This window comes from Pyxicephalus adspersus, chromosome 7, assembly GCF_032062135.1.
Source record: "Pyxicephalus adspersus chromosome 7, UCB_Pads_2.0, whole genome shotgun sequence".
Classification (NCBI taxonomy): domain Eukaryota; kingdom Metazoa; phylum Chordata; class Amphibia; order Anura; family Pyxicephalidae; genus Pyxicephalus; species Pyxicephalus adspersus.
Genome location: NC_092864.1, coordinates 39,345,925 through 39,359,987, shown reverse-complemented (window position 1 = coordinate 39,359,987; position 14,063 = coordinate 39,345,925). Strand labels below are relative to the sequence as shown.

General features: G+C 36.8%; 1 protein-coding gene across 1 annotated transcript in view; it reads left to right on the top strand.

Annotated features, from left to right (window-relative positions):
- Positions 1-14,063, top strand: part of NEB (nebulin) — a gene marked incomplete in the record, with an annotated part of 137,086 nt that overhangs the window by 17,003 nt on the left and 106,020 nt on the right. Inside the window, 12 exon segments of the mRNA XM_072419086.1 lie at positions 39-143; positions 240-344; positions 6,711-6,815; positions 6,968-7,072; positions 7,610-7,714; positions 7,885-7,992; positions 8,096-8,212; positions 8,903-9,004; positions 10,178-10,285; positions 10,381-10,485; positions 10,937-11,035; positions 12,207-12,311. Coding sequence (XP_072275187.1) covers positions 39-143; positions 240-344; positions 6,711-6,815; positions 6,968-7,072; positions 7,610-7,714; positions 7,885-7,992; positions 8,096-8,212; positions 8,903-9,004; positions 10,178-10,285; positions 10,381-10,485; positions 10,937-11,035; positions 12,207-12,311 — 1,269 coding nt within the window.

Genomic DNA, 14,063 nt, shown 5'->3' with positions numbered 1-14,063 from the left:
TAAGGATATGTTTTGATTTTGATGTTGTTCTAATTTAGGTGAAATATCGCATGGATGGCAATGTTGCGAGAACCAACTGTCACGTAGACGAAAAAGCCAGAGACATCGAGCATGCCAAAAAAGTGTCTCAGCAAGTGAGCAAGGTAAGTAAACTTTATGTCTCCAGGTAGGTTCTGTCTCTTTTTTAAGTCAAACATCCATCAGTGCTAGTATTGACTTTTTTCATTTTGCTGGTCTAGGTTCTGTACAAGCAAAACTGGGAGGACACAAAGGAGAAGTACTTGTTACCCCCAGATGCACCTGAGCTGGTGCAGGCTGTGAAGAATACTGCAATGATGAGCAAGGTAAGTGTTATTTGACATTTCCATATAGTTCTCTAGTTACCATCAATTAAACAACAGTATGAAAATGATCACACACCCGTCAAAGCTAAGAAAGTGAGGGAGAACCTGACAGGGAAGAACAGTAAGACCAAGATGTAGACCTAATTTTCTGCAGCCTCCACTAGTAGATGGTATCGTTCTTCAGCCTGCTGCTGAAGAACGTGTTTATTTAGCCATAAAAGTATCCTGTTCTCATCCCATCCCATATATTTCTTATTTCATCTGTAAATTGGTTTATCAATTTTGTGGACCTGTGATTATCTGATCTCTCTAAAAGTATTCCTGCTGCAAAGAAGCCAGCTCTAAATAGAAGAATTTAAAGATCTCAGGCCTTGGGCATCCTGACATCCAAATTAAAAATCCAAAACAAGACTTCCGGTTTCAGCGCCAGATGTGAGAGGCTGCAGAGTGTAACGGCTCCAGCTCTCTGGTGGCTAACTTCCCAGTACGCCGCATGTTTCTCTTCCGCAGGGGTCAGCAAACTCCGGCATTCAGGCCAGATATGGCCTAGCCGGTAGTTTGTTCCGGCCTAACACCCCATGGCTGATCCGGCCTAATGCCGGCCGGCAACGCCCGGCTGAGCTGGAACACACGACCGAAGATGGAGCCACCGGAGCCAGATGCGGCTCTTGAGCCTCTGTGTGGTGGCTCCCTTCCCTATTTACCGCGTTAACACTTCCACCGCTGAGGTAAATAGGGAACATTCCCTCTCCTCTGTATGCATTGCGGAGAAGAGGGATTTCCCTTCAGGGGGCATTCCTAGTTGGGAGGGGAGCCAATAGGGTGGGACTCCAGATAGTGTCTGACCTGGTGTGCTCCTGCCTACCCCTGAAATGGCCTAGTGGCCAAAAAAGTTTGCTGACCACTGCTCTTCGGGAATGGGTTGGCTGAAACCTTCCTCCACCGGCGTGACATGGACAGGTTCCATTCCTCCTCTGCCACAGGGAAAATGAGAAAATTGCAACAGACACATTCTGTCAGGAAGGCTCTCCAAAACAAGATGGGGGAGGTACATTCCTCCCCGACAGTCATAATGGATGATACTGATATTTCATGTCCTCCCTCATTATCACCATATGCGTCTTTGGATTATCAGAAACTGGCTCAGGAGGTTAGTAAGAATTCTCAACCTAGCCTTCTTTCTATGATTAAGGAATTGATTACACTTCAGCTACAACCTGTTACAGAATCTCTTGCAAAGCATGAGGGGACAATTTCTGAATTTAAACAACGTATCAGCAATCTAGAGGATGACTTGATTACTAACTCATAGATTTACCACATGCTGCTATGTTTCCAAGCTCTATGATTATGTTCTATTTCAAGCCACCAAGAGCTGAAGCATAGGTTTTCACGCTCTACACATACTATACCATACTATGCAAATGGTACCAGTGTTTTCAAGTTTTGTTTTTTTATTTATGTTCAATCATCGGGAAAAAAGGAAGTCGAGAAATGACCTGTTTTTTCTTCAACTATTACGTCTACATGGACTTTCCACCCTCCACCTATTTTTTTTTCTTTTTTGTTTATTTTTATTATAGGTATTGTTCTTAAGCAATGTCAATTTCAAATTTTGTTTGGAAACATCTTGGGTATTGTATATTTTCGAGATGTTCGGTCGCTGGGCTGGGACGACCCTTACCACATCAATGCTATCATTGTCACATTTCACGCTTTATTTGGATCCACCTTAAATGAAAGTCATCACATGGAACATAAAGGGATTTGTTCTGCTGAAAAACGTACTAAAATTTTGAGGCATCTCAAGTTAAAGGCAGATATAGCTGTCCTCCAAGAGACACATTTGCTGTCCTCTTTATTTTCGTTGATGTGCAAGCAATGGGTCTGTGAAGTCTGGGGCTCTCCTGCAGATGGCCATAAGGCTGGGGTCTTGATATTACTCCACAAATGGCATCGATACTCAGTTCCAGCTAAGCAGCAAGATTGTTCTACTGGTAGATGGGCTACCATCATCTCACAATTTTCCTCTAAGACTTTGACAATTGCTGCTGTTCATGGTCCAAACCAGGAAAACCATACTTTTTATACAAAACTCACTAACGTTGTTTCGCAACTGCCTGTTTTCCCGATTATCATGGCAGGAGACTTTAACGCTACGAATATTACTCATGAAAACAGGAAGCCTTTTCCTAAAGCTTTCTCCCCTACTAATTTGAATGATAAAAGTTTTCAATTGTTTATGGAAGCTTCGGGTCTAACATGCCTGGCACCACCTACACCCTCTAGACAAGGACTTTACCCATATATCCGCAGTCCAGATTGGATTCCATTTTCGTCTCTTCAGATTTACTTTTGAAATTAAGCGATGCTGCTATACACCCTCTGGTCATTAGTGACTATGCTCCAGTTTCTTTAGGCCTGGCTGATAGTTCCTAGTGTCCCGCTGACTTTGTATGGCATTTTCCATCTTACTTAGCCAAGGATAAGTCTTTTTTAGCACCATGTACAGAACTGGTGCATGGAATATGTTTATCACAATGATGTCCATAGCTCTTGCCCCATGTTATTTTGGGATGCCGCTAAAGCTGTCCTTAGAGGGAAGATTATGGCCTATGTAACACGTTTGAAGAAGATGACACTACAAAATTACATCTACGCTTGCGCCCAGGCAAAACTGTCACATCTACAATATTGTTCCACGCTTTCTGATTCTGATCGTTCTGCTTGGATACAGGCCATGAGACATTGCGATATTTGGATTAAACAGTACAATAATACAATTAGATCGTACTGCAAAGCCAAATTTTTTAAATACAGTAATAAGTCAGGAAAACTGTTGGCCAATTTAGCAAGCGGTTATCGGGCTCCGCAACAGATATAATGTATCAAAGACTCCCAAGCTACTCAGCATTCGACTCCTGCAGCAATTGTGGATGTCTTTGCGACATATTATGAACAGCTAGATTGTTCTGCTGGTAGTGACGCTGCTCAATGTCAATTATTTTTGGACAAGGTGCAACTTCCAACATTATCTGATGCTGACCTGGATATTTAAAATGCTGAAATTATCCAGGAAGAGGTGATGAGAGTTAATAAGGGTGCTGCTAATAACAAAGCCCGGGCCCGGATGGGTTTTCCTCAGAATTTTAAAAAATTCTAGTAGAGGATATTTCCTCCCCCCTCCAATCTCTTTATAATGAGGTCTTCACCTCTGGTACTTATTTAGAAACAGGTCATATGGCCCACATTAAAGTAATTTATAAAAAAAAAGGACCCACTTATTCCTAGCTCGAATAAACCCATTTCTCTTATTAATCATGATGTAAAATTACTATCTAAGATTCTGGCAGACCGCCTAGCACAGATATTGCCTAAATTAGTGCGTCTGGGACAATCCGGGTTTGTGATGGGTAGATTGACAGTTTATAATCTTCGAAAATTATTATTGGTGTTGGAACATGTTAGGCTGTCAGACTCCTTCTCTTCATCGAGCGCTATTTTGGCGCTCAATGAGGAGAAGGCTTTCAACAGTGTCGAGTGGGACTGGTTGCACACTACCCTATCCAGATTTGGGTTTAGGGGCCACATCACAACTTTTCTCAGAGCCCTATATTCGAGCCCCAGGGCAAAAGTACATGTTATGGCAGCTTTGTCTCTGGGTTTTTCATTATGTAGGCGTACGAGGCAGGGCTGCCCTCTGTCCTCGATCCTCTTCAATCTTGCGATTAAACTGCTGGCTCACTGTTTTTTACAGTCAAATGTTTTTGAAGGTATTCATATTGGCCAGGAGGAAGTCAAGGCAGCCCTGTTTGCTGATGACCTCTTATTATTCCTCCAAAACTCTCGAAGGGACTTGCAGAATTTATTACTGTTAATAACTTTATATGGTAAACTATCAGGGTTCCGGATCAATTACCATAAATAAAAGTGAGATAATGTTAACAACTTAAATCGTATAATTGTTCTACTTTGATATCCTGGGCAAAACACATGGGCTTGGAAGTGGCCCATCACTATATTACATATTTGGCCATTGAAGTAACTCAAAAAATTTCAGAGATGTATCATTTAAACTATGATACTCTTAAAAAAAAGATTAGAGCAGAATTGTTGAACTGGAAGATGCTTCCACTTTCACTAATGGGCAGATACCACCTTTAAAAATGGTGAGCTTTGCCCGATTGCTCTACCAATTACAGAACTTGCCCTTTCTCCCTAAACATAGAGATGTTGCCAGACTTCAATTGGCATTCACGTCTTTTCTATGGCAGGGTAAAACGCCTTGCATAGCTAGGCATACACTTACCTGCCTAAAAGAAGAACTGGGCCTAAATTTTTCAGACATCAGGAAAATAATCTTTTTTTTTTATTTCGACATATTAGAGATTGGTGGCATACTTCTACCTATTACACTGATGTCCACTTGGAAACTCTAGCAGTCTTCCCATGGTCTTTAATTAGACTGTTACATATTCCATTTCCACGTATCCCCATGACTATCAAGTTGAACTTGTTGTTTAGAGATACGCTTGTGGCCTGGTGAGAAGTCAGGAAACTTCATGGGGTTTTTAACTATATTACACCTGCAATGCCATTGCATTCTACTCCTTCAACTTTTGGTTCAGACGATGTGTTCGCTATATTAGTCATCTGATAGATAAGGAACAATGTCTTCTACCATTTCATATTTTGCGGATAAAATGTGCTCTCCCGGTTTCTCATTTTTTGATCTATTTGCAGTTAAAACACTATGTCAATGCGCGTATCTGTACCGCTGCTATTTCTCCTTTACCGTCCTTACTTATATCGAGCTGTATCAGATTTTGTCCTCAAGAGACACCACTTCATCCCATATTTTCCATTTCCCATGGTAATAAGTGGACGGAATTTTTAGATTTTCCTTACCAGAAAATGTTGGAATTTCTGGAAAGCCTAGTTTACACTTAAGTCTGTAAATTAATGGGCTGTGACCACCCATTTTTGCCTCATCTTGCACTCTTTCATGTACTTGCTCCAGCCCCTTTTTTATCTAATGATTGTAAATCTATATCTAAACAAACAAATCTATGTTTTCTGGCTGCAAAAAAGTCTAATATGAAGTGCTGGCTGGAACCTGCTGTTCCGTCACTGTCTCATCCTACACAGTTGTTACATTCTCTAATGATATTTGATAAACTTGAAGCTACCCAACATCTTGACACACATCCCCAACGATTTTTTGGAGTGTGGATGTCCTTTTTGCAAGCCACGTTTTCACCTACTCAATTAAAAAATATGATTGAGCTTTTTCGTCATACTACATGGTATGATCAAAGAAATTTAAGTGGTACTTTAAGTTGTAAATTTCTACTCAATGCCCATACAGTATGTTACCTAGTGCATATTCCACACTGTATTAATCAATAAATTTGATGTTGTTTGACATTGCAATTGTTATTTGTTTAGTTTCCCTCCCCTCTTGTTTATTTTGTTATATATAAAAAGAAAAAATGTTAGAAGGCAAACATATTTATGGTCACGATATTTCACAATACTGTTTGTTGATGTTGTCATTAATCTCATTTTTCTTTTTTTTTCATTTATATTGTATTTCTGTTTGTATCATGTTTTCTTTCTACCAACAATAAAAAATTATTTAAAAAAAATCCAAAACAAAAAGTCTGTATGATTTTATGCTCAACTACAAGTTTATGGTATAAATTGTATGTACAGGTATATATTTTTCAAGAGTATAAACCTTGACTTGAGAATTCTTTTTGTTTTAGATTTTCATTATATCTTCTCACAGCATTGCAATGTGATCAGCACAGCATGTTACATTAAATGGAAAAGAACAACATACAGTATGATACATTAATATTTAATGTGGAACACAGACATAATTGTGTATGCTTTTTTTAAGAACTGATACAACAGAAAAAAAGACAAATGCAGGATGATATAAAAGGACTTGATTGGTCTGTACTTGTAGACCTGCCATCTACAGCAACCCAACCCAGTGTCTGTATGCACATCTTTACTTCAAAAATATTATTATACTTTTATATATAACATCTATTAAAACTAGAGATAAATGAAAAATATGGAGTTGAAGACAAGATGTCCTACACTTTGGATGAGGAATGTCAAAGAAAGCAAGGAAAACTATTCAACAAGGCTGAGGCTACATTATTATCCCATTTTTGAGTAAAATACCAAATACCAAATGAATCTAATGTGTGATTAATCTAACTTGTCCCTTCCACTCTGTGTTGTAGGAAACTTAGTGTTAGGGTTAGAAACCTTCAGTGTTGGGGACTTGACCCCCCTCACTCATGTTTTCATCTGTATTTAATCTATGTTATTTATGTGTTCTCTTCCCAGAAACAATACACAGCTGATTGGGATGAAGATAAAACAATGTATTTTCCTTATTCTGATAGTCCAGAACTGAGGAGAGTTGCTAAAGCACAGAAGGCTCTAAGTGATGTGAGTAGAGACACCAAGAGCAACAAAAACTTCATACACGCTTCTCAGCCTTACATAAAGCAAAATAAGTTTTGCTTTAAGTTAGTTTTTTATCAGTTTCCTGGTATTAACTTCTTTGTGTAAATCATTAACTATAACTGTTTTCCAAACAGATCAATTACAAAAAAGGACACGATCAACAAAATCTGCAGTTCACACAGCTGGCCGATCGACCTGATATTGAAATGGCCAAGAAAGTGACACAACAGCTCAGCGATGTGAGTTGTTTTCCCCAATTATTCTATTCTAGCTCCTTTATGCTACTTCTTTGGCTTAATTCCAAGGAAAAGGAAGTATGTTGCGGTGTGTTAAAACACCAAACACTGCAATTCAATACACTAAATGGGGCAATCAATGTTTGGGGCAGGAATGTGTGTGTTATCAACACACTGTAGTGCAACACAATAGTGGGAACAGCAGACAGTGCTTTGCAGTGTCTGATGTTCTTATGTATCGCAAAGAACCCCACTGAACCATTCACCCTTTATTCTTCCTCTTTTTCCTCCCTACTTTCTTTCTTCATTTTCATTCTTTCCTTTTCCTTCTTTCTTTCAATTTATCCATTTTTCCTTCTTCTCTCCATCTCTCCATTTATCAATTCTTCCTTCTTCTCTCCATCTCACCCTTCTTTCCTTGCTTCTTCTGTCCTTCCATTCTTTTCCTTCTTCCATGCATCCTATGCAAAGCAGCCTGCAAATTCTCTTACTACATTAATTTTTATTAACTTTTGGCATGTAATGTGTTTTTTAATACAGATTAAATATCGTGAGGATTATAAGAATAAGATAAAAGGCAAATGGAGCCAGACCCCGTGCTACGAAATTGCAGTCGCCAGAATGAATGCCGATAATCTGAGTGATGTAAGTAAATAAAAATAGCCATGCTGTAAACTACAGTAGTCTCATGTTCGTCAAATTCTGTAGAACTATTAGTACCCAGCATGCCTTGCAGTTTTTTTTGTAAAGCCATATTGAATGTCAGCTTTAGAAAGATTGTGAATTGATTTTAACTTATTTCCTTCTTTCAACAGAGAAAATATCATGAAGACTTTGAGAATATTAAAGACCAAATCTACTTCATGCAGACAGAAACCCCAGAGTATAAGGTTAACAAGAAGTCAAGACTGAATGCTAGCGCGGTATGTGAAAGTTAAAGCATTTTTCTCCTGTAGTCATGGGTTAAAATAATGTTCATTTAAACAGTTTAAAACGTAATATATATTTGTTTATGTAACCTTACAGGTGAAATACAAAGAAGATTATGAGAAGTCCAAGGGACCCACTGCTTACCATACTCTTCCTGCCACAGAAAACCCTCACCTGCGGCAACTCAGAAAAGCTGGCAATGCCCTGAGTGATGTAAGTTTTAGGTCTACCCTATCAGGCTGATAATATTCATTTCTGAGGATCCTTTAAAGGATAAAGGTGCCATATGACCAAAATATGGACATAAGGTGTTTTCAGCCCATGATACAGCATATACATATATACATATAAATATATATATATATATATATTTGCCCGTCCAACCAACACAGTTGGAAAATTTGAGTGGCTTGCACAGAGCCCTGACCTCAGTACCTTTGTTTCTAGTTAGCCAGGTCTTCTCCAAGCATTATTCCCTAATCTTATAACCTGATTGTTGACTGAATAGGCAAAGAATACCACAGACACACTTCAAAATCTTGTTGAAAACGTCTAAAAGGAGAAGAAGCTGTTATAGGGTCGCCTAACATTAATGGCATGGTTTTGGAATGGAATGTCCAACAAGCTAATGTTGGTATGATGGGCAGGTGTCCACAACATTTTGGACATATAACATATATGAGGATCCTTTAAAGAGACCCTATAAAATATAGAGAAGGTGAATGAAGCTGGGTGCAGAGAAAATAATGACAAGTTTGGATAGTTACTCCTATTATTATCAACATAAAAAATGTCTTTTTGTGTCTGAATGTTTTAGTAATTCTCAAACTAAACTCGACACGTATTTATAGTGTGAAAAATTGTAATATATACTCCTGTGCTTTACCTTCCTTTCCTTTTCAGATATTGTACAAGCAATCTTATGAACAAGCCAAAGGAACCAGTATTAATTACTGTGATACCCCCAAGTTTCAGATTGATAATGTCCTCAAGAACTTCAGTGACGTAAGTATGTCTTATAGTTTCACATGAACTGATGTCTGCAGGGAAAATGATTTTAGTACTAGGTAACAATACCACTGCTAGGGAATGTGTGGGTTTCAGGATCAAAATATGACTTCGGAGTAGGTGCAAGGTAAAGAGAAAAGAAGAAAGTGCCGGAAAGGAACAGACAAATGGTACAATGTTTAATCTGATACTGATACAGATACTGTTGTTTTTTACAATTTTTATTCTTATGTTAATAATCTCTGACATAAGTGGGTTATTATCTCCAAAGATGTGGAGCTCCTCTCATCAACCCTTGTAGAGTTTGGCATAGGTATACACTTGGTGCTCATAGAAGTACCCAAAAGTTAGCCTATCAAATAAAAAGAAAATTATGGGTCTTTTTCAAACACTCATAGACATGTTCATCATATGTTTGGGTCACAACACGATAATCCTTTAAATTCTTAACAATCTCTGCTTCCCCGTTTGTCGGCCATCCAAATAATTATATTTTTTTTAAATTAGGTTATAGCCTCTCTGTCTGCTGGACTGTATACATAGTGTGTTTGCACATAACAAGCAAGTGATGTTTTGTCATGCATTATGGTTTACCCATTTCCCTATGTGGTTTGTTTTTTTGTAAATTCCATGCTGGCCACACAGTGTATTTATAGAGCCAAGCTTCAACATTAGGCTTACTTTACAATTAGGATCCACCATGGGGTACTTATCCTGTGATCATTAGGTTTTCCTGGCACCTGTAGATTTTTTTTGTGTCTGGATGTTTGGAACTGATTGGATCTAGAACCTTTATATGCTGCTGGTATCAAAGCTGCCTAATGCAGACATTTGGGTGGTTCAGATGTTTTGTCATTATCAATCACAAGTGAACTATTTACATTTAAAATGACTGTTCACTCATCTTAATGAATCAAGTGAACCAAAGTGAAAATTCAGAATATCTAATCATGTGCAAGATAATGTTGTTTTTTTTATTTCACTTGTACATGATTTTTTCTTTTTTGCAAAGTACATATTCATCTTCTTTCACTTAGATAAGTGAAAACTCAATATGAAAATTAACAAGCTCTATTCTAGTAAATCAGTGTCAAAATGATCTGTATAATAAATGTCTTTTGCTAAAACTTAATGTTCTTAATTTCATCTCGTTTTCGTTTTATCCTACAGCTTAAATACAAAGATCACTATCAAAAGAATGTTCAAGGACAATATATTGGCAGCTTTGAGGACCCGTATATGCTTCACTGTGCCAAAGTTAGCGGTTTAGTAAGTGATGTAAGTAATATCAACCTATACTTATTTATGTATTTTAGTACTTAGAAGCTCTGAAACTCTGAAAAATAACCATTATTATTTCATCTTTTTTTTAGAAAAACTACAAAGCTGATTATGAAGAGGACAAAACCAATTGTTACTTTCCACAGACTCTTACCCAGGAATATGAAGCTACTAAAAAACTTGATCAATGTAAAGATGTAAGTATGCAGTTATTGGTGGAAACTGCAGAGTTCTTTGGTTTGACACCTTCTGTGCCCATTATGTGTTTTGGCTACAGCTAAATATATTTTTGCAAAGTAAATTATAAAACATTAGACTTAAACAATGCAAGAGATTTGAATTAGTACTTAGCATTAGATTATCTTTTTCGTATTTTGTCCTACATTAAAGCTTATCTAAAGGGACTATCAGCAATAGGTTAATTCCATTCCACTAAACAATTAAATGTAAAGTTTTTAGCTTAGTTCTTAGTATTTTGTGTATAATAAACACTTCTATGTAGGGCAAGTAGGTGTAAATATTCAATCTGCACTATACTTATTGAATTGCCAGTTTCAGCCTACAGAAAATCCTCACCTTTGTACAATTTTATGAAATAATGCCTAAAAACATTGCAGAAAAAGGATGACAATATTTTTCTTCTTTCAGTACGTCTATAGGAAACATCCGGGCACAATTAAATTCACTCAAGTGACAGATTCTCCTGTGCAGGTTCAAGCACAAGTCAACACCAAGCAGCTTAGCGATGTGAGTATTCACATGCACCCCTATTTTATACTGTTATCCTGATTGTCATTGAAATGTGATACTTTTCAGTTCCGGGCCATATATAGGAAACCCAAAGTGTAGGTAGGAGGTGCTGGAGCTAGACTTCATTTTTTTCTTGCTGGAAAATGTCTGATATGTGATGTGCAGTTAATGGTTAGTCGGCACTTGCACTGGAAAGTCATTTTCAGACCCAGGACATATACATACATATATAAATTTCAGGGTTTTAAAGTACCTCCTTCATCAGGGTTCCAAGCGAAACAAAACTGGATAATGGTCCTAAAACGATTACATGATTTGGGAATATGATCACTTACATTTGGTGGTATAACAAGCTTGTAAACTTCCAACTCTATTTCAGTAAAAGGTACTGGAAAAAACAGAACAGAAAGTTCTTTAGGTGTAGTATGTTGTCTGCTTTCTATGCAATACTATGTTCCAAATGTACATAGTACTAAACAAGAGAAGAAAGAGTTGTTTTAGGTTTCCTGACCTATAAAAATGTTATGACTCCTCTTAGCCTCATCTGAACTTGTCAAATGTCAAGTGATGGCCAAAGGGGAGAAACAAAAGAAGGAAAACGTCATTGCAAGTTTTATTTGTTGCATCTTGTTGTTTATCCCTCAAATCGTGTATCTTGTGTTTGTTATAGAGGTCTATATCCCTAAGGTATTTCTAATAAACTAACTTTATTAAACAGCTTGGAGTCTCTTGGAGATTTTAAATTGATAAAAAAGGGGTATATTTTATCTAAAATAATTTTTAAGCCAATATGGAAATAGTTTATCTTTTGCTGAATTATGACCGAAGACCAGAGATGTTGAGGTATTTAATTCTGGATCATTCAATAGCGATTCCATGGCAACATGTGGATGTCCATGTTGTAGCCCCTGCTACAACCTTTATTCTCCACGAAGAGGAATAGTTTTGCTTTGCAACCCTTCTCACTGCATATGGGAAGATGCACTCATAGGCAGGTCTTGCCTGATGGGGTGGATCACAGCAAAAAACAAAAAAATTTAAAAAAATTAAAACTAAGATGACAGTTGAAAGGATGGGAGGGAAAAATTGCTACTTTAACTATTCTGCCTTCATATATCTCTGATTAAGTTTGATGAAATAATTTATTTTAAATCATTTTCTTTTTTAGCTTAATTATAAAGCAGATCATGAAAAGGAGAAATTCAAATGTTCCATTCCAGCAGATTCTCCATTTATACTTCAATCCAGAGTGAATGCATATAACCTCAGTGATGTAAGTAAATAACTTTTAACGTCTCTCTCTCTGTTAATAGATGGAATTAAACTTACCTGAATAGAAAGTCATGTTATATATATAAATTATGTGAAAGGAAAACGAATAAAAATTGAAAAGGCCATGTTGACGTTCCCAGTATCACAAACCCACATTACAAGCCAGGAAGAAGAGCTTGAATATATAATACACCGATGTGTCAGCTTATATGTTCACATTTTTAAAAGTATATACGCAAAAACAAATTGTTTCTGTAATAAAACATTATGAATCAATTAAGAATTCTTTACAATTAATTAATGAGTCTTTTGTTATTTACAAAAACAAGTATAGTTAGAATTTTGTGTAGAATAATTTCAGGTGTTGCCATTAAAATAGTTTTCTTTGACATAGACCCTGATTTACCAAAGAAAGAGAGCATATTCACTTTTTAAATTAATTTTCACTTATCTTAGTTATTGAAGTAAAACAAAGTAAAAATTTACTTTGCACGAATACCTAAAATTACTTAAGAAAAAAATTAAAAAGATTTTGCTCACACATGGCTGGATCATACTGCAACTTCACATCATTCACTAAGCTAAGTGAAAATTCTCTTTGATTAATGAATAAGGTAAAGTTGAATATCAGTCATCCAATACCATGCAAAAATCGTGTTTTTTTTTCTTTTATTGATAAGTGAATTGTAATTTTGTATTATTTAAAGTAAAACTTCACTTTATATGTCAACAAATTCTACTCTTCACTAAAATGTTCTGGTGATGTGATTTCACATAACTCGGTCTATTTATGAAGCAGTGAATATGACATTCATTGCAACATTCCTTAATGAAGAATCAATTACTACTACATTATTTGAAACACATGGAACTGAAAGAGTTTCCACCAGGGAATGTTTCAGTGTATGTTGGATTCACAAATGATTTATACATAGACCCCAAAGTGATCGTAAATGTGTTCATTGGAGATAGGCTTGAAGCTAAGCTCTGGGAGGTATTTATTGCTGTCTGCTGTATTTGCACCACTTTTCTACATTCTGTGCCCAGCTGTCAGGGGGGGGGCAACATCTATTTATTAACATGGAAATAAATGCAGCTACAATGTCTAAGGGTTGGTTAGCTGAAATATATTATTTTTTTGGGTGGGGGGGTATAATTTTATGAAAGAATATTTGCCCTATGGGCTTTTCCCCTGCACATATTGCATTGTCTGTGGCCCATTAAATTAGTGAATTCACTTTCCTCCTACTGTGTGAACAGAATTCTGCAAGTGAGAAGTAAAGTAGAATATTTTAGAAACATATAACTAAAAATCAGGGGCGTTCAGATCCTACCCATAGCTTCGCTCCACCATTCCTGCCCAGTGATTATGATGACAGCACACATTCCTGGTTCTATATCAGGCTCTGTACTCTTGGATGGGGATATAAAGGAATCCCACATTCTGAAGTTTTCAGATGCCAAACTTTGAAATGTTTCTGACAGCTGACAAAAGGCAAAGGTATACCACAGATAGATAAACTAGACAGATGGATAGATTAAACAGGAGGATGCTAGGTACAATCCAATGATAAATAATAAAAATAGTTAAAAAAATAAATTCTGTATTTATAAACTTTGCAAAAGGCAGTAGGGTAAGGTGGTATGGGTATAATAATGTACAAGCAGTGAAAAATTCATAAGATTAACTACAAATAAAAACATGGATATGTGGGTAGGGTTCAACAGAGAAAAGAGACGTCTAGGCGTACAA